General features: G+C 38.1%; 1 protein-coding gene across 8 annotated transcripts in view; it reads right to left on the reverse strand.

The window, feature by feature from the left end:
• MAPK9 (mitogen-activated protein kinase 9) overlaps nucleotides 1-21,518 on the reverse strand; it is a 49,838-nt gene that overhangs the window by 9,661 nt on the left and 18,659 nt on the right. For 5 of the 8 annotated variants that reach the window (XR_004588701.3, XR_015732579.1, XM_034403089.3 and 2 more), the window contains 10 exons: nucleotides 19,749-19,919; nucleotides 17,639-17,768; nucleotides 16,193-16,251; nucleotides 13,647-13,785; nucleotides 12,273-12,438; nucleotides 10,551-10,622; nucleotides 5,778-5,960; nucleotides 5,095-5,219; nucleotides 4,541-4,604; nucleotides 4,036-4,107 (listed from right to left, as the gene is read on the reverse strand). Coding sequence is in view for 6 of the 8 variants with exons in the window: in XM_034403089.3 (XP_034258980.1) it covers nucleotides 4,036-4,107; nucleotides 4,541-4,604; nucleotides 5,095-5,219; nucleotides 5,778-5,960; nucleotides 10,551-10,622; nucleotides 12,273-12,438; nucleotides 13,647-13,785; nucleotides 16,193-16,251; nucleotides 17,639-17,768; nucleotides 19,749-19,870 (1,132 nt within the window). In the remaining 2 variants the exon portion in view is untranslated. Of the gene's footprint in view, nucleotides 1-4,035; nucleotides 4,108-4,540; nucleotides 4,605-5,094; nucleotides 5,220-5,777; nucleotides 5,961-10,550; nucleotides 10,623-11,285; nucleotides 11,358-12,272; nucleotides 12,439-13,646; nucleotides 13,786-16,192; nucleotides 16,252-17,638; nucleotides 17,769-19,748; nucleotides 19,920-20,846; nucleotides 21,083-21,518 lie in introns of all 8 variants that reach the window. The other 3 variants (XM_087887488.1, XM_087887489.1, XM_034403095.3) reach the window with 2 other exon arrangements.

Below are 21,518 nucleotides of genomic sequence, written 5' to 3' on the forward strand. Positions count from 1 at the left end.
CCGAGATGTAAAATTGAGGTCGTGGGGACGAGCTGGCTCTTGTCCAAGTTGATGGAGAATCCGTGCTCCCGGAACGCCGAAAGCACCCTGTCCCTGTCTTGCGCCGCTTGTGTCCTGGACGAGGACAGGATTAGAATGTCGTCCAGGTAACATAACACTCTCACCGGAACGGCACTGAGAGACGCGGCCACTACCGCCACCAGCTTGGTGAAAGTCCTGGGAGCCGAGGAAAGACCGAACGGCATTGCACAGTACTGGTAATGCCTGCCCGCATACTCGAATCGCAGAAACTGCCGATGCGAAGGAAGTACTGGGACATGCAGGTATGCCTCTCGCAAATCCACTGACTGCATCAGGTCCCCTTGGCGAATGGATGCCAGAATGGACCGAAGAGAATGCATCTTGAAACGACGGTAACGTACCGCCCGGTTCAACTCCTTGAGGTTGAGAATGCCTCTGACCCCGCCCGAACTTTTGGGAACCAAAAACAGAATCGAATAGAAGCCTGTCCCCAGTTGGTCCAACGGAACCGGTTCTATCGCGTTGATCTCGAGCAGGTGTGCTATCTCTTCCACCATCAGGCTGCGAGAATCTGTGGATAGGGGCACTGGGCACCGGATGAACCGTCGTGGGGGCCGATCCGTGAACTCGATTGCGAGGCCCTCCGAAATCGTGCGACGCACCCACTCGTCCGGAGTGGACCGGGCCCACTGATGACGAAAGGCCCGGAGACGTCCCCCCACTGGCCCCGGAGTCGGTGAGTCATTTGCCCCTTCTGAAGGGCCTAGAAGTGGACCCACGATAGGGGCGCTTGGAGGAGGACTGAGATCTCCCACGCTCTCTGAAACGCTGTCTGTCGGAAAAGCGATCTGGAGCTTGGAATGACTGCCGGTAAGTTGAGGGGCCTCCCTGCCCCGAGTAAGAACGAAATGGCTGACGCTGCGTGTAAGGGGTGTAACGCCTGTCTTGTCTGCGAAAGGACGAGGGCATAATCTTGCGTTTGTCTTTGTCCTCCACAAGGACCGGCTCCAACGCTGTGCCAAACAGGTTCGGGGCTTTATATGGGGCCGCCGCCAACTTCCATTTGGTTTTCACATCGGCCTTCCACGGCCGTAGCCAGAAAAGGCGTCGCGATGTGACAGATGTCGCCAACGCCCGCGATGCAAACTTGACAGAATTCAACGAAGCATCCGCCGAATATTCTGTGGCTGCAATGATCTTGTTAACATCGTGGCGCAAACGGGTATCCTCTGGAGGGAGCCGTTCCCGAAGTTGGCGCAGCCAGATCAACGAGGCCCTATTGAAGAATGAAGTAGCCGTGGCAGTTCTAACAGTCCAGGCCACGGCTTGATGAGACCTACGAAAGGCCAATTCGGTGCGCCTGTCCTCCGATTTGAGCCCCTCCAGCGGATCGGATGAGACCATCGAATGCGAAGTGAGAGACGCCACCGGTGCATCCACAGTGGGCACGTCCAACATGGCTTCAAGTTCGGGCGCCGCACAGAACAGCTTCTTATCTAAATTGCTTGGTGCAGTGGACGACCCTGGTTGGGCCCAAGGCGCTTGCAGAACATCCGCGAACAGTTGAGGGCACGGAATAAAGTCCTTCTCCTGCTTGACTTGCTTAAACAGGGCATCATGAGGACCGGTCTCAGACGGGGTAGTCGGGGGTTGTGCTCCCACCGAACCCAGATTAGTAGTCAAACGAGCCTTGTGAAGGAGGGACTTAAATAGTGAAGGACGAAACAAGCCCGTGAAGGCTGGAGTGTCAGGTACCAGACCTTCATCCTCAGAGAATTCGAGGTCATCGGGGCCCTCCTCGTCATGGCCCGAGCCCTCAGACGAAACAGACTCACGAGGCGAGGGGGAACGAACCCTGCGAGAGCTTGAAGAGGCCAACGTGCCCGAAGTCCCCGCCGCTGATGTCTGGGCCGCTGTCTGCGCTCCGGCCGCCATAATAGAAGCCAACGCTGTTGACAACATCGTCTGGAAGTCAAACTGAGATGGAGGCGGAGGATTGTCCACTTCACGGAGTCCCGCTGCTGTAGGCGTGAAAGTGGCCGAAGGTTGGCGCCGAGGGGGCGGAAAGGCCTCTAAACCCGCTGAGGAAACATCAGGCATCGACTGGGACACGCCCTTCTGCCAAGCCAAGGAACCGGATTGGACCGTTCTCCGCTCCGAAAGGTCAGGAACAGGAACAGCCTGGTGGACGGATCCCGTATCACCACGAACCAAAGAAGCTGACGCCTGCTTGGCCTTCTCACATCTTTTTTCCAAAGCCTTATGACGCCTGAGAGCATCCTTCTCAGCGGCAGAGGAGGTCTTAGAGTGGCGGGACTTGTGACCGCCAGACTCAGAGCGATTGCCCGATTGTTTCTTGCGGGACTTAGTTCTGACAGGACTGACCTCCTGATCACTGTCTGAGGAGAACGAACAGTCCGCCATGGTGAGAGTGCCCCAAGCTGAATAGTAATTATTAATCAATAGATTGACAGATGGATTTGTAATAATAATAAATAATGAATCAATAATTGATTGATTGATTGACAGATATCAGTTTGCCTGATTAAATGATTAATTGATTGGATGAATGCTTGCTTGATCAATTGATTGGTTGCTTTAATTAAATAATTGATTAATAGGTATCAGCTTGCTTGATTAATTGATTGATTGGATGAAAGCTTGCTTAATTGATTAATTGAGTAATTGATAGTCTGGCTACAGCTCTGGGCAATGCACTATACCCAGCAAGCAGTGCTGGCACTCCTGCCACGCTCAGCACGAGGGCACCCCTGTCTCTGCCCAGGTGTGTGGGAAGGCCTTGCACAAAAGGCTGCCAAAGGGGTGAGCGATAACTGCAAACGCTCCCCCCCCCTTCTCCCTCCTCCTGAGTCAATGCCCAGACCGGGACAGAGACTCAGCCAGCAAGCTCTCAGAACAAAGGCTGCGGCCCTTTAATTAGGGTCCGCGCTGCCCTGAGCAATCCAAAATGGCGGCCGCCCCTGCTCAAAATGGCGGCCGCGCGTTGGTGGCGTAGGAATAAAATGGCGGCCCGCCCTCGCTCTGTAGAGTGACTGGGCGCTTTCCCCTGGCGCCGTTTGCACACGGACGCCACTCAGGGATGATAACCTGGCTGGCCGCCTCACGGCGGGAGGGTGGCGAGCAACAGAAAGCCACGCCGCACCCCCCCCCAAGCCAACACTCACTGCGGTCGAAATGAGGCCGATCAAGCCTGAAATCGCAGCGCCGCCCGCAGAAACCTGACGGGACGGTCGCTGGACAAACCACGCCGCGCTGTGAGGGGCGCTGGTAGCCGCTCCTGGAAACGACCCTGCAGCGGCTCGAAGGTCTGAAGCGGCGGTCGGGGAGCAATTCGCTCAGCCCCGACCTCACAGCGATGGAAATCCGGCCGGATCCGCCCCGAAGGGACAGAAGCCGGCGGCAGCTAGCGCAGCAGCGCAAACGCCGGCACGACCCAGCTCCCTGGGCACGAAACCGACGACCAGCTGACTGATCCACAAAAAAAGGAAAACCTAAACCTGCCCGAACTAAACAGAAATAAAAAGAAAGGGGGCTAATCAAAAATAACCAAAAGGCCTACCGCAACACTCAGAGCACAGAGAAAACCCTCTCAGTCTGTCAGCAACTGAGAGAAAGACTGGGGATTCGGGTGCAAAAGGGGGCGTGGAGAGAGCACAGAGTAGGTAGATAAGTGTAAAAAAGTTCTCTCAGTTGCTGTCAGAGAAGAGGATTTTCCCAATGCTGGAGTGTAGTAGCAGCGTTCTGGAAAATAATGTATCTCTCCATCCATATAAAAGTCTTTAACTCTTTGCAGCCTCTTTTTGGTAATCAAAAAGTTATTGTTTGTTGTCCATATGCTTTTTATCTTGTTTTTAGTCATGTGTGCATATTATCTATTGCGAAATATATAACTTATTTGGTACATATCCTTTGTTAGCAACCATGGTTAAAACAACCTACCATTAAAAAAAATTGTAAAAGAAAAAAAACCAATCTATTACATCAATGACTAACCTGAAGGCTGTTCTTTTACCAAACCATTCTTATTTCTTTCTTCCCAATCCATTACTTCCTTATATATTAACTCTGCATATAAAGAAGAGAACAAATATGGACATAAGTTATAATAATACACTTGTTGCTTATATATCATCGTTGTCATCATCATTTTAGCCATTGTCTATCCACTGCAGGATGAAGGCCTCTTCTGCATATTACCAACCTACGGATTATGGTCCTGAGCTCTCGGAGTAAGTCTTGCTTGGACAAAATCATTAAAGCTCTAAATTTTATTGCAGATGAAAATGTTTTCATTGTTGGTGATGAAAAGAACTTGTGACATTTAAATGAAAACAACCCAATCTTAAATATCAATATTGACTGAATGGAATATAAATTTGCTTAGCAGCAACAGACACTGATTTATGCAAAAGGGTGTATTCACTTTATCTCAGTTACTTATGGCATATCTGCAAAATATTTTATCAAAGTTCCTTAATATATTGCAAGTTTTACTTACCTTTCCATTCTTCAATGGCATGTTCTCTTTCTTCCAATTGTGCATCATAGATTTGGGGAGGTGGCTATAAACAAAGAAAGAATGCTACTTTATCTTTTGATAAATACAACTGCAAATCTTACAGTTAAAAATACTTATGGAGCTGGGAACAGTATTTTGGTGCACTCCTTAGGTGGTGGTAGTGATTATGATGATATGCCTATATGTTGCATCTGAACTGGAATCTATTAAGTTTTCAAGTCAAATTCAAGTGTTAGAATTAATATTTTTTTACAGAGAACTGAAGATTATCTATAAATGCCCTGTATGAACAACCCTTACCAAATGACTCATCAAGGTGAAATGCAAGAGTCATCTATTCCTATTGGTCTTTCCAATATTAAAATCTTTTAGTGAATTTTAAATTCTTAGCATTAATGCTATCCTCAGATGATTTATCTCTTCCTTATATGTTATGTAAATTGTAGTAAAATGTTAAATTCATGAAGAAGAAGGCAATATTTGTTACTGAGTGTGATATACATAAAAATAAAAAGACCTTAAGGTACACTTACTGCTTCCGCTTCAGCTGGGTCATACCAAACTGTGATATATGGATGTCGCAAAGCTTCATCTACTGAAATTCGTTTGTCTGGATCTACTACTAGCATTTTTGATAGTAAATCTCTAGCTTGACTCGCTAGAAAACAGTAAAAGAAAAATCTTACAATTAAAATTTTGATACATAAAGATAAAATTCTATCTATCTATTATCTATCTATCTATCATGTTAAAGGCATTTCACTGTTAAAGTTCATTTACTCTTTGTTTATTAATATAGGTAATAAAAAATATCGGAACTTGGGATATTCACAACATCAGATGATGAAACTGATATGAGCACTACTTGTAAATATAATCAGACAATTAAAAACAGATACCTCTTACATTATTAAGTATATGTATCAATTAGAATAAGTAGTGTTCAACAATTAAACTATCATTCAAAATGCTAAAAAAATTCAAAGTTTGATCTTGGAGCATGATACCTGAATTTTCATAGATTAAATTACTTCACTGGAACTTCAGACCAATTCAGTTGAAAAAATGAAATAATAAATCAACAATTTCCATTATAAAATCAAGTTAGCATGGTAGATTCTGGCTTGTAACCTGACAAATACACATTTCTATAAAAATGTAGCAAAATAGAACAAAAATCCTACATCTTTACTGAAACAAATATACATAAACTTACTTTTTAGTTTGTCACGATCAGACTCTGATGGAAATATCCAATCTGGGAAGAGTTCTTCAAATTTGATACCTGGATATTTTGGCCTGTTTTCTACATAATTCCGTACAGTCGGTTGTAGTTTTTTCATGAAATCTGCTGATGGTGTGCCTAATTGTTCAATAACTTTATTCCATTGATCAATATCTGCAAAAATTTCATTTAGGAAAATAACATATTTTTTTCTCCAACTTTATATTGTAAATATGTGGAACTTTGGGAAAATTAGGTGCTATTTTAAACAACATCATTATTTCACAAAACAGGTTCTTACAGAAATTGTGATAACAAAACAAAATCTCAAGAACCATTAATTTGGATGAACAAGGTTCACAAAACTGACTGTGGATAATGCTGCTAAAATTCATAGGGTATATGAACTAGATTTGTTTTTAGTTTCTGTTTCACTCTGAACTCATGCTCAAGGTATTTCATGATACCTTGAATATTTTTAAAAACACCTGAAAATCAAATAGTTAAAGCAAATCAGATTTTTTTGCACTCTCTGTCAACAACTGCATTTATTCACAGAATACAGCCTACTGCTTTGGATGACTGAATAAAGGGGTTAAGTATTTATAATGAGTGTGTTGAAATTAGTTCTCTGTTAAATCCTTATGTGAATAATCTCTAATTCACAATAACAAAATCTTTCAGGAGTCCTGTGAAGCGGTTGGAACATAAAGCCTATTCTAACCATGTGCACTTATGCATCTGCAGACACTTTCTTTGGCTCCCAACACTCTTACTGTTCTACTCTTAAAAATGATTTTAATTGAAACAAAATTAAATATAACACATTACAGGATTACCGGCGATACAAGGTTGTTGTTTTTTTTTTTTACTTTTTACCTTTTTATACTTTCTAAAAGTAAATGGATGGATATTTCAGGACTGCAGGCTACTTCTGCTGATTGCCAACTGCCTGGGATTTGGCAGTTCAAATCTCACCAGGCTCAAGGTTGACTCAGCCTTCCATCCTTCCAGGGTAGGTAAAATGAGGACCCAAACTGTTGGGGGCAATATGCTGACTCTGTAAACCGCTTAGAGAGGGCTGTAATGCACTGTAAAGCGGTATATAAGTCTAAGATTCTAAGTGCTACTGCTATTGCTGCCCTTGCCTACCATGAAAGTTGTTTTGTGTGAGTATCCATAGTCTGTTCCAAAATTCCAAATCTATCCCTCTACCCTAAAGGTTTGCCCACTCTTCATTAAATAGAGCCTCTTCATTAAACAACATAGCCCAACTGACCAGGAGAGCACAATAGCTTTCATGCGCAGTTTAATATCACTATTTTGGAGAAAACATATTGAGATATGTATTTTCCAGAAGAAAGAGAAATGTACAGGTAGTCCTCACTTAACAACCATTCATTTAGCAACTGTTCAAAGTTATGAGAGCACTGAAAAAAGTGGCAAAAGTTAACAATTGGTCCTCACATTTATTACTATTGCAGTGATCCTATGGTCATTTGATCTGGATGTTTGGCAACGAGCATTTCAGTGCATTTGTACAACTAGCTTTACTAATGCTGCTAATTGTTCTGATATTTTATTTAATATACTATCAGAATGGCATATTTGATTCCTTCATATTTACAGACCCCTCGCATCCTGGACATAAACTGTTTCAACTCCTACCCTCAAAATGACGCCATAGAGCACTGCATACCAGAACAACTAGACACAAGAACAGTTTTTTTCCAAACACCATCACTCTCCTAAACAAATAATTCCCTCAACATAATCAAACTAATTACTAAGTCTGCATTACTATTAATCTTCTCATCGTTCCTCTCATCCATCTCCTCCCACATATGACTGTAACCTTGTTGCTGGTATCCTTAAGATTTATATTGACTGTTTCCTAATATGATTTGATTGCTTATTTGTTCCCTATGACTATCATTAAGTGTTGTACTTTATGATTCTTGACGAATGTATCTTTTCTTTTATGTACACTGACAGCGTATGCACCAAGACACATCCCTTGTGTGTCCAATCATACTTGGCCAATAAAGAATTCTGTTCTGTTCTGTTCTGTTCTGTTCTGTTCTGTTCTGTTCTGTTCTGTTCTGTTCTATTCTATTCTATTCTATTCTATTCTATTCTATTCTATTCTATTCTATTCTATTCTATTCTATTCTATTCTTATTCTATTCATCTTCCCTTAAGCAGAGGGATAGAGAGATAGATGTCACGCTTCCATGACTTCCAATTTCTTTCTAAAATTTATCTATTTTCATATTTTATGTCCTGGGGGTTATGTTCAGTCACACTGACCACCAGGAGGCAGTAGGTGACCTGTTTCATCCTTACTGGGAACTATCAGATATAAGCAGGCAGATCTTATTTTATGGGATTCAAGCCCTTTACTGGGATCAGAACTCATAACTCATTGCACTTTAGATGACTATATACAAAGCATTAGCTTTAAAAACTATCCAGCTCCTATTGATCAGCAGTATTTCAGAAAGAGATGGGTAGCTATTTAAATTAGTTAGAAAGCTAGAGAGCTAGACAGACCAACAAAAATATAGATTCTGTCAGAATGACATATATAATCCGCCTTCTCTGTAGGTTTTAATATACTACCTATAGAGTAAGATATGGCTACATACAACTGAACATTCCCAGTAAGAATGAAACCAATTACAAATTGCCTCCTGGTAGTTAATATATTTCATCTACTGTACATCCTATCTGCTTCTAGGTACCCTAACCATGTGACAATTTGCAGCTGATTGTCAGCTGAATTAACGTATTACACAGAAGACTCAAAACGAAAGTTCCTTCTTTGAAACATGGTCAAAGAGTTGGGGAGGGAGATAGGTGGCTATATAAATTTTATAAACAAAACTTAGTACTATAACATATCAAAACAATCAGACCCTAAATTATGCAAATAGAAACAGTTTTTCCTCTGTATTGGTAAATATTTTTATTAAAGGATTCGATCAGTGGAGCAAAAAAATATGTGTATGTGTGTGTATAAACTTATTTAAAATATTAATACAATAATTCTTCATTTCTTTGTCTTACTTTTCTTCTTACTCTACCCAAGAGTATAAAACAAACTCTGTACAATGATCAGTATGAACACAGATACTCACCACTAACATAATTATATCAGATCCTGCAAGGAATCAATAAGATAGGTAAGGAAATCATTACATCAACTAGAGAACCGAACAGGGAAAAAGTACTTAGAAAGTATATTGAAGAAGAGCACGCCATATAAAGGGGCGAGGGATAAACACAATATAGCAGGCTCACATTATAAAGATAAGAATTTTTAACATAAATATAGAAGGAAATTGTTGCATATTTCAAAAGTAATGCTAATAATTAAAAATCTGTGCCTTTCATGCTGGAGATATGAAGTTATCAAGATAATCTCTGAGCTTTTTTATTCCATCCACTGATGTGACTAATCTCATGCCTTGCTCTCTATGAATTCAAGTTTTTATACTTCTGAAGAACATCAGATTAGAGAATTAATAGCACAGTTAAAGGTTAAATTGCAGATTCTGCTAAATTATAGGATGGGGAAAGGGCACAAATTTGGGGGCACTCTTCTGAATTTAGAAGGTGAGAATTGTAGCAATATGCTTTCCCCCACACACGCAGCCAAATATAACAAAGGCAAAAAAAAAAAAAAAACAGTCACACCTCTTTTAATGACTTCACCACATCCTCTATATATGATCCTCTAGATTACAGGTGTCAAACTCGATTGCGTCACATGATGTATCGTTTTTTCTTTACGGAGCTGGTGTGGGTGTGGCCTGCATGTGACGCATCCGGCTCGCAGGCCACCAATTTGACAGGCCTGTTCTAGATCAAGAAGTCTAATTTACAGCCTCCACCCTAAAATATTATCCAGTCTTGTGAAGACTACTGCTTTTTCATCTGTTCCTGTTCAATCATAAACAGAAATAACATTTCTGAAGAAACTACAATTATTTCTGCAATTTATGTTCGATCCAATACAACTTCAGAAATAAAAAGTAACAACATGGGTAATATGTTGGCAAGATTCCCATAACCAAGATATTTTTATTGCAAAAAGTTTTAATAAGCATGAAAGACACATATATGAAGACAGCAAATATGAAAATCAGCATTAACATAAAATCCACAGGAGACACAGCATTCATGAAGAATTGTGTTAGGTTGGTCATAAGGCTTTAGAGAATAAAAGAATACACAGGATAGAAATTAAAAAAAAATGAAAATCAAGATTCCTCTCTTTTATTGTGTTAATAGGTTAACACACAATCAACCATTAAAATACCTAAAATTAAGCATTTGTAATTATACTTTTCTAACCTTCATGCCTTCTTTAGGTATGTAGCAGGATAAGAAGTGACAAGACAAAACCATAGTTGAGTCCATTTCCATCGTGCAGAAAAATGAAAAAAGCAATCAGTTTAAATTTTGAGCAACAGTTTGCAGAATTTTCAGTTTAAATAAATGTGTTGCATTATTAAAACTATAAAAATATAAAATTCCTGTAATGGACAATTAATGTTCAAAAACTATAATTAATGCAATTAATATAAGAATAAAAGTTTAGCTGTTTTGTTAAAACAACAAATTTCACAAATTTGGTTCATACAAGAAAGAACTGTTCCACTGAACAGATGCTATGGGATTAGCATCTTTTACACCCATTAATCAAATAACTTGTTGCTAAATATGAATTAAGATTCAAAGATTATTAGGGAAGGATACGATCAGTGCCTTGGAATATCACACAACCTTTCACCAATTCTCCCATGATGCAACCAACTGACCAGATATCAACTGAAAGTAAAAGTGAAATGATAAAATTATGAAGTGTTATGAACTAAAGCAGAAAACGAAAAAACATTTTTACATTTAAAACATAACAATGCATAAAGTAAAACAGCTAACATGTTTTGGAACAATATGGACAGGAATAATGATCTAATTACAAATTTAAAATACCAGAACACCATTAAAAGTAAATCTTATGCATACCCATATACATATACATATACATATATATATACATATACATATATACATACATACATACATACATACATACATATATATGTAGGTCTTTGGTTATTCGGGTTTTCTCCCGTGTAAAATTGGAGGTGTCTTGGCAACATTTCGACGAAGTCTCATTCGTCATCTTCAGGCTGGTGTTCTTGGCCGAGAACACCAGCCTGAAGATGACGAATGAGACTTCATCGAAACGTTGCCAAAACACCTCCAATTTTACACGGGAGAAAACCCGAATAACCAAAGACCTACATACAAACACCCGCGAAAACCTCAGAATGTATGTATGTATGTATGTATATATATTGGGCATACAAGAAATTTGCTTTACACATAAACATATACATATACATGCACCCACACACGCACGCACACACATACATGTCAAGCTTATTTTGAATAATCTGAACTCCCTGAAAGAGCTGCAAAGGATACAATCTCTTCCAGGAAACAGGACCTTATGGAGGACCATTTCGGCCATTATGCACCCAACAGACCAGATATCCACTATTAAATGTTAAGTGTAATGGGGATAAAAATTAAACATTTTTTAAAAATCTATACATATATTTTCATAAAATAATTGCACTGTGAAGGAGTCATTGGCAAATGTACTGCATATATTCAAGAATCAGCCAAGAATTTTAAATGCCAAAATACACCCAAAGTATTGAGTTTGGGTTTTCTGTAAATATACATGGTAATACTTTTTTAAAGTACCTATATATCCTATATAAATCTACCGATAAAGCCAACCAACCATGGATAAGCTGTATTTTCAACCAAAATAATGTGAAAGATGCACTACATGTGGATAAGTCAATTGTGAAAATTAAAAAACACTTGGCTTATTTGCAGGTGGCACATTTTATCGTTAAAATTCTAATTGCCATGTAGCAATTCAGGAAATCAATTTTATCATTAGCTTTCATTCTGTACTCATGAAGATATTGCAGAAAGTTTTTGTCAACTATCATGTATACAGTAATCAAGGACAGAAGTCCTACTTTTACTGTAAGCAATCAGCAGGTACTTCCTAGATAGTGCTGAGAACTAAAGTTGCATAAGTGAGCAGCTGGGTCAAGTTTGGAACTTCTACTCACCAAAACATTTTCTCCTGTTACTAAAGCTACTTCCTACACTAGCCAAAGCATGAGATCCCCTTCATTTCAAGGGGCTATTTAGTATCGATGGCTGAGTTAGTTATATCACTTGATATTATATTATGCCATCTTCATCTTCAAAATAAAGACTCTTCTCTGAACAAGCCTAGCCAAACTGACTCAGGTAATTTACCTCACAGGACAAGAAAACTAAGTTACAGTCTGAAACCAGTAAGCTTGTGGTAAGACAGTGAAAAAGTAGTAAAATCTAACCATTGATCAAGTACTCCAAACATGTCACTTCTATTCTGTAACTTACCATTCTCTTTGTATCCCATGCCAAGAATAACTTCTGGTGCTCTATAATATCGTGTTACTACATATGGGGTCATCATGAAATTAGTACATGCTGTTCTTGCAAGTCCAAAGTCAAGGATTTTGAGAGTACAATCTGATTTTACTACTATATTGCTGGGTTTTAAATCCTATGGACAAAAAATGAATCCAGTTAAATGCTGAAAAAGTAGTATAATCCTTAAAAGTCAGCACATTATTAGGCTGCCATACATGACAAGCAAAACCTATTGATCAATTAATCACATTGAACAGATGCTGACAGGTGTCACAGATGCTTTCCAGTTGATTCCAATGAACCCTGTTCTGAGTTACCTCTATTCAAAAAGTTATTTGTAACTGAAACTTTGCCTTAGCAGTGGCATATTTTCGACAGTTGGAAAAGCACTTACACTTCTTTGTAATTTTATCCGGTGTTTATTGGTGTAATAATACTGACAGTGTAGCCCACATTGAGGAACTCCCAAGTGAACACATTATTTAAAAAATTAATGTAAAAAAAGTGGAATATCAAGGTGGGCTATACAGTCTTAAATTATTAACTAATTCTGAATAAAATGACAGGTAATAGTTAAGAATGTGCAGTATTGCGTAGAGGCTAATTTTTGGGGGGGATGGAGAGGAAGACACTCTCCTAAATTTCATTTTAAGAATTGGATGTCTTCAGAGAGATGGCTCATACACCACTACAATAAAAAGGCACCACTATCTTTTTCTACTTAATGGATTCCCCTTTTCTGGAAAAGAAAAACCAATAACTTAAGGTAGGAAAATATAGAGAGGGGTTATAGCAAATCAATATTATGTTTACATTTCAAATATTTCCACCCCAGGGACATAATAAGAGGCTGGACAATTAATGGATCCTTAGGACACAAGGTGGTGCTGCTTGCCATGAAGGAGGAGGAAACAGTACAGACTCTCCTCAAGAAGCAAATAACTTGATTCTCATTATATATTTTAATATTATTCCTATAAGCTGTTGAGAGTCACTTTTGTTTGCATTGGAACAGAATAAATAAATTGTGCAAAATACCTGGTGAAATACCTTCACCCTAATGTCAAAATCCATAGGCAAGTATCAAAGCAACAGTATAGCTCTAAAAAATCTTACCCAATTATGTATTTTGATAAAATACATAGCAGGTAAGATTCTTAGCAACAGTGCATCTAAGTAATCCATAAAAACTAATATCATTGTATACACTTTTATTTTTTCAACAGGTAGAAAAATGAATTAGAAAAAGATTTATAGAAGATATAGACACAACAATGTAAAATAAAAGTCAATAGTCATCAAAAGTCACATTAATAGTGTGATTATAACAGCACTACCTACTCTGTGGATGATACCAGCTGAATGAAGATGTTTGATCCCACACAACATCTGGTATAAAAGATAGGACATTCTTTCATGATCCAGCTCCATATGAATAACTTGGCATAAATTAGCATCCATCAATTCCATAACCAAATACCTGAAATATTTTTTAAAAAGTAATTAACATATATTCTATCACAGTTCAAGCCATCAGTGTATTTTCTTCAATATAAAATAATTTCAGGACAATAAGTGAGATAACATAGGCTTAAAACTATAGTACAGGTAGTCCTTGCTTAATTAACACTTGGAGCCAGCAACTCAATCACTAAATTATGTGGTCACTAATTACATGACCATGATGGATTTCTGACATCATTTCCCATCATTTCCCAGTTATTAAGCGAGAAAACACATGACCACAACTTGCAATTTTACAGTTGACTTCTCCATTGTCTTTCCTTATTAGAAACTGGCTGTGAAGCACACAAATTGCAAAAACATGACTGGAAAACACTCTGACTTCGTAAGTCCCTGCTGACTGTGAAGTGCGTGAATCTTGATCATATGACTACAGGAACTTTGTGATGGTCATAAGTGTGATGATTGATTGTACAGTTACTTTTTCAGCAGCATAGTAACTTTGAATAGTTGCTCTATAGCAGGGGTGTCAAACTCAATTTCATTGAAGACCACATCAGGGTTGTGTTTGACCTTGGGGGGGCCAGGTGGATGTGGCCAGGGTAGGTGTGGCCAGCTTGATGTCACTCGTGTCGGGGGCACCTATGGTGGCCCAAGTGCTCTGCCAGCGAAAATAGAGCTCAGGAGGGCTGCGTGTGGGAGGGCTGCGCGCAGCCCTCCTGAGCTCTATTTTCGTTGGCAGAGGCACCACAAGCCAGTCCTTCGCCGTTTCCAGGGCGGCCCTGCAGGCCAGATTTAAACATCCCATGGGCCAGATCTAGCCCGCGGGCCTTGACTTTGACACCCCTGCTGTACAGGGTTGTCATTAAGCGAGGACCACCTGCATGTTTATGCAGAAATCATTTTAATCAAGGATTGTCATAGTGTTCAACAGTCAGATATACACTTTTTATTTTATTTTAAAATCAAATAGAAAGCACTTAGTATAAATGGAACAAAGAACAAAAAATTACAATTAAAATGAAATAGTTGATTAAAGTGTTAAACTTGAAACATTTAACTGAATTAAATATAAATTTTTCTCCATAGCAACTCTGTTAGATCAGGTGGATCAAGAAAGACTAGCCAAACTCAAACTCAAGCTTGAGAGTAGACCAGCAGCTGTATCTTCCCAGTGCCCATCCAATACCTTAAATATGTGACCCTATCTTAAAATTGAATAAACCAGGAAAACAAATTGGCAATAGAGGAGTGTATTTGTAGCTCAGGTTTGAAGGGGGTCCTTGGTGATCTCTGAGCATGGTTGTTTTCTTGCAGACCCAAACTAAGTAACACCATCAGTGCTAGTAGGGAGTGGCTATTAGTATATACACTGAGAGCAACTTCCCACTAGGACTTCCCACTTCCCACTAGCACTGATGATGTTACTAGTTTTGGGTAAGGAAACAGCTGCAACCAAAGTCAGAGGAAACAAATTGCATTACAAAGGCAACATGCAAATCATCTGTAGCACAGCAAAAATGCATTGTATCTCAAAAGCTCAATCAATTTTTCTGAGGTAAGGAAAGTGGGGACTCAAAAAGTATTTTCCAGTAATTTCCTCTATTCTGTGGACTAGTCTCCCACCAAAGACTGGAGCGACACCTAATGCATTAGCATTTCTCAAATAGGACAAGTCTTCTCTATAGAATGTTGAGAGAATTATTGGAGAGGTGGTCTGCTGTTACAGATAAATTCATTATTGTTAGTTTCTGTTATTTTTTGTATTTTTTTGGGGGGGGGGTTATTTTTGATTAATAACTGAGAGTTCTTTGGATTACAACAACAGAAGATTAAGTAAGTAGGTAGGTAGGTAGATAGATGATTGATAGATAGATAGATAGATAGATAGATAGATAGATAGATAGATAGATAGATTTTTTTAAAACGGTATGTTGTCCACAACAAGGTAGAATATAGTTAAAACAAGAATGTGAACTATATACCAAACAGGTTATTGTATCCCAAAAATCATATCCAATATGCACTTTAATGGGAAAATAACTTGTCTTACTACTATTCTTAGCTGAACTTTATATAGACAGTGAAGAAATCTGGTATATATGGAAAGCCTAAAATATTTCATTTGCCCAGTTTGTGTTAAAGGAAATTTCTCATTGCAGCTTCAAATGATCACTAAATGAATGGTTCTAATTCAAAAACTATTTGTATCTTTAACAATTAGGTTTGTTTAGTAAAGATTAAAAATGAACAAATGAGAGAGAGAGAGAAGGAAGGAGGGAGAGAAACAGAGATATATACATATATTTCTCATATTTACTGAAAGATCATTAAGGATACATTAGGAAGAATTATATGTTTAGCTTACTGTTGGTCAAAATGTATATTTATAAAAAAAACTCAATAAATAAATAAAAACTTACACATCTTGAAATTCTTCTAATGACTTCTGTGGTGTAAATACATTTAATAGACTAATTATCTGCAAAAGCAGAAGTCAGATAGAAATAAACAAAATTAGCACAACCACAAAATTGCACAATTATTATATGATGATATAATAATCAGATCATTCAGTAATTGTTAATATGAAGCATTCTGGGAGTGCTAAGATCAAAGAATATACAGTACAGTATAAAGATTCTAAAATACTGTAGTAAAATGCAGTAATGCAGTATAATCAAGTCTATATTAGTTTGAAGAAAGAGTGACAAAACCATAAACAGCAATCAAGATGTTATTGTCTAGACCATTTTAATAAATTATAGAAATATTGGTTGCAAATTTATGAAGCAAGCCAATGAACCATCATTCCACTTTCAGCAATGTTTGGCAAAATTAATATATATGATAAATAGATTTTAATGAAAAATCTTTTTTAGTTTCTTCTAGTATAATAATAGATCTTCTGTATTTCAACAATATTATCTCAATTTCTTATATATAGTTTTGTATGGCTGCACTGAGCACATAATTATATCTGAAATTTTACGGTTGAAGTATATATTAAAGAAAAGAACCCTTTCAAACAGCTTTCAGAGTAGAATTATTACAAAATGAAACAAAAGCTAATGTAAATAAAATTATTTTCAGAACAATAAATACTATACATTTCTCACCTTATAGAAAGCAATTCCTATAGTTATCATAATTCATTAACATTGGTGAAAAGTTTTAATGCAAATTATTAAGATTTACTACATATTATCTTAGACTGTAATGACAACTGACAGATACATTTACTCCAAAACTGTAATGTAAATGTTTTCAGCTATTCTATGACACTCAAATCTACTAATAATATTCATCATTAAACTTTTCTGTCCTTTGTGTGTATGTGTGTGTGTTTTCATGTCAGAGTTAAGTCCTAGCAACTGCATAGAAAATCCCTGCAGTTCAGGCAAGATTTCAGAAGTGGTTTGCCATTGTTTATTTTCTAGAGTTGAGAGAGAATGACTGGCTCAAGTGTTTTATTTTATTAGCCACATATAAAAGCTTATTTGTATAACTTCACACCTCAGTATAAGCAATCTTTACAAAGGTACAGTAAGCTATATGCTATTAAAATATTAAAATAAATGAAATTAGCAACAATGTAATTCAAGCTGTTGTGCTAATACGTCATATCAGTAATTATACTAAATAAGCCTAATGCAAGAAATGGTTGAAAATTCCTCAATAAAAGCATACGAATATGTTTTTATTGACACTATTGTTAAGTATTTCTCACATTTCCAGATTCCCCCCTCTTCCTCCCTATACATACATACATACATACATACATACATACATACATAACATTTTGGGTAGTCATTTGATTTCAATATAAAATACATATTTTCAAAATATGCTATATTAAATTTACTCACATTTTTGTGATTTACACACTTTAGCAGCACTAGTTCTCTGTAAGCTCTCTTTGCATGGGTTTGATTCTGGAAAGGACGACTCAGTTTCTTTACAGCAACATTTATTCCAAGAACAGTATCAAATGCAGCACTGAAACAGTGAAGCAGAAACATTCTAGCTCAGGTTCTTTGAAAACAAGACTAGTGTACGTTGAAAGCAATGACAACTTGAGCCAACTAACATTTGCCAGCCAGCAACCTGTTCTGAGCAGGGCACGTAAAACTCCTGCTTTCCCAACAACCAGGATCATGACCAGCATATTGTACTGCTAAGCTGAGTGAATGGATATCGGACTGAGGAAAAATAAGATTCGCATCCAGTGTGCAAAGGAAATTCTACAGGGATAGGGAGACAAACAACCATCAATGCAGTTACTGTATAATGATTGTGTAGAGCTCCAGAATGAAGCAAGGATTCCCTCCAATGACTACCCCTGTGAATTTTAGAAGTATACCACGAACTTTCTGGCAAAGGGTTAAACAGTCCCAGATGAGATGGGAACCTGGATTCCCAGCCCCAGAAAAACCACATACCTATAGCAACTCTTCAATAATAACATTAAAATGGCAGTAATATATGCCAGATTTTGAAGAGCTATTCATTTGTCCATGAATTTCTGCACCCATGGATAACAGCACTGGCATAAACATAAAATTGTAAGTTACAAATTGTGCAATTGCCAAGGATGTTATAGTGCCCCAATCCTAGCTATCTTCCCTCATCTGTTCCTCAATCTAAATTCATCTACTTATTTTGTTACCATCTTTAATTTGCTCAAACACCTGTTCCTACAGAGCTATATAAAGTAGTAGCCAAAATTGTGGAAACCTTTTGGGAAAAGTGTATTTTCTAAGACTAGCTAATAACACCACTTTTTTTGGGAGTAGTACCATAAAATTATATATCAATGGAAAGATAATTTAATCAAGAATGTAATGCAATAACTTTTATGAAGGGTTTGCTATTAGAATAACAGTTACAGTATAAAGAAGAAAAGTGAAACACGTAGAAAAAATGAGATATACAAAAATTATCATCATAGAAAAAACAAGATATACAAAAATTATGACCATGTCAGTTAATAGTTGGGTAACCTTTAGCGTGAATTACGGCCTTACAACGTCGTCCCATGGAGTAAATCAAGTCTTTTAGTTCTGCAGCTGTTATAATGTGAAACCAAGATTGAATGATTGCTTCTATTAACTGGGTTTTATTGCTGGGTTGCTTCTGACTAACAAGTTTCTTTAGTCGGCTCCATATTGTTGGCTTCAATTAGATTAAGGTTTGGGCTATTCCCAGGCCATTCCAGCAGTGGAATATGATTATCTTGAAACTCCAAAAAAAAATTGGTGTTATTAGCCATCAAACCTCAAAAATACATTTTTCCCAAAAGGTTTCCACAATTTTGGCCACTATGTAAGTCATCTGGCTGTTCCTTAAAGTGAATGCCAAGAGTTAGATGCTGTTTTTTGGCCAAGTAATTAAAATATAGTCCTTGCTTAATGACCAGTTGCTTAACAATTGCTCAAAGTTACAACTGATCTCTCTAGAGCTATTACAGCCTGTTTTCGAAGTACCAACAGTTTCACACAGCTCACAGTTGCATAATCGTATTTTTGGTGCTTGGCAACCAGCTCATATTTTCAGTCGTATTTTTCCCATATCCCTTTAGGCTGAATGACTGTCATGGTTGGGGGGGGGCGAATGAGGTTGGCACTGGGAAGATCCAGCCACAAACCATCTAACAATTCTCTTATATATGAAGTATTTAAAATTTTGGTAATTTTAACTGTTTACTATTTTACTATTCCTAGAGGTGGACTGTACTTTAGCAGTTGTTTATATTAGTGTTTACAAATAAAAGATGAAGACTCTCAAGTCAAACTTGTTTCCTGAGACTTGACAAACACACTGTAGCAGCTTGCTTATTAGCAATATCTAACTGTTTTGCCATTGTCAACTGCCAGGTTATTTTTTGAATAATTTAGCCTACTGTTACAAACAACCCCACTAAATTTCTTTGGAATTAACCAAGAAAAGATAGGTGCTGCTATTTGTTTGCCTACTCACCAAACAATGCCTTGAGCCCCAGAGCCAATAGGTTTCAATTGCTGATAGCGTTTTAGTACAGTGAATGTTGAATCTGCAACTTGAACACTGTAAAACTGTGTGTCACATTTATTCTCGCTCATGTTGTAGTGTCATGTAGTCTTTATCTCAGAATTTGGCAGTTTTCAGGATCTGTGTGAAAAGAATTTTTGAAATGTGAAATGTCTTTTAAGATAGGTAAGATAACTTTTATTGTCACTTTTTACTGTGGCACACATCAAAAATGAAATTCAGTTGCCTCCTCTCAAAAGAAAGTATACCTCTACCCATACACATACATAACACAGATATACACATGTAACACACACACACACACACATCTCACTGTCCATTTTGAATACATAGCGGAAGGAAGAAAATTGAGATTCCAAAGGTGCTTTTCAAGAGGCAACTGGACTTTCTGGTTTTTCTTTGAAGATGTTTCGCTTCAGCTGAGAGCTGAAGAAACTTCTTGGATGAGAAGCGAAACATCTTCAAAGAAAAACAGAAAGTCCAGTTGCCTCTTGAAAAAGCACCTTTGGGACAACCATGACCTGGAAAACTGAGAATCTCCACAGACAGGAAACTTGAGAGTTCACAAGATTGATACTATATGGAACCAAACTGTGACTAAATCTAGATGTTCTGCTTCGGATACCATGAAGCCTCCTCCCAGAAGGTAACAAGGAAAACAGGTCATGAAGAGGATGTGTAGTGTGTCAGACAATCCTGTGGACCCTGCTTAAGCATCGCTTATATGCTATGTCCTGGATAGAAAGGAGTGAACTACCAATTATCTTTTCTGCCATCCTCACCATTTTCTGCACTGCCTTCTTGTCCGAAGCAGTAATGCTTCCAAACCAGACAGTAATGCCATATGACAGGATGCTCTCAATTGTCCCTCTATAGAAAGTGGTAAGGACAGAGAAAGGAAGATGTACTTTTCTCATGTGACACAGAAAATGTCTCACTGTTGAGCGACCAAGCTAGCCTACTCATTAGCTGCACACCCAGAAACTTGATGCTGCTAACTATCTCAATAGGTGAATCATTAATACACAGGTGTATGACTTTGCTTGCCTTTTCTGAAATCGACAATGATCTCTTTATTTTTTCCTACATTTTACGTTTAAGACGAGGCTGAAGAGAGTCAAATGCTGTAGGGAGGCTGGATGCAAAAATGTCCTTTATCAGCCTCTCAAAATATTTCATAATGATGGATGTAAGTGCAACCGGACATTAAGACCTGTAATTGTAGACTTTTTTGGCACTGGCAAAATAATGGTAGTCTTAAAACACGATGGGGCCACTGCCTGCTGCAATGAAAGATTGAAAATATCTGTAAGAACACAAGCCAACTCATCTGCACATTCCCTAAGAACATGCCCAGGGATATTATCTGGGCCTGCTACTTCCAAATGTTAACTTTCCATAATGTGCTCCAGATTTATTTGGAGATTTTAAAATTTCCAAGTAAAATTTTTATAGGTACGATGAATCAATCTTTAATGAGTAATAGGTATCACCTTTCCTCATATAGTACTCTACATGTCACCCTATAAGATGCCCCTCCCACATATGAATTGCTTAAAGTGCCCTTGAAGAAAACATTCACAACAAGCTGTACTGCCCAAGTGGTGACAGAGATAAGACTCTTCAGGAACCTGTGGCCCAGTAAACCAAATTATTTCTATTCACTGCCCACATCTCACAGGTTCCACCGTGTTTTCCCTTTTCTTTGTATTGCTGTTG

The sequence above is a fragment of the Pantherophis guttatus genome, chromosome 2 (genome assembly GCF_059756535.1).
Source record: "Pantherophis guttatus breed Tessera chromosome 2, ASM5975653v1, whole genome shotgun sequence".
Classification (NCBI taxonomy): Eukaryota; Metazoa; Chordata; class Lepidosauria; order Squamata; family Colubridae; genus Pantherophis; species Pantherophis guttatus.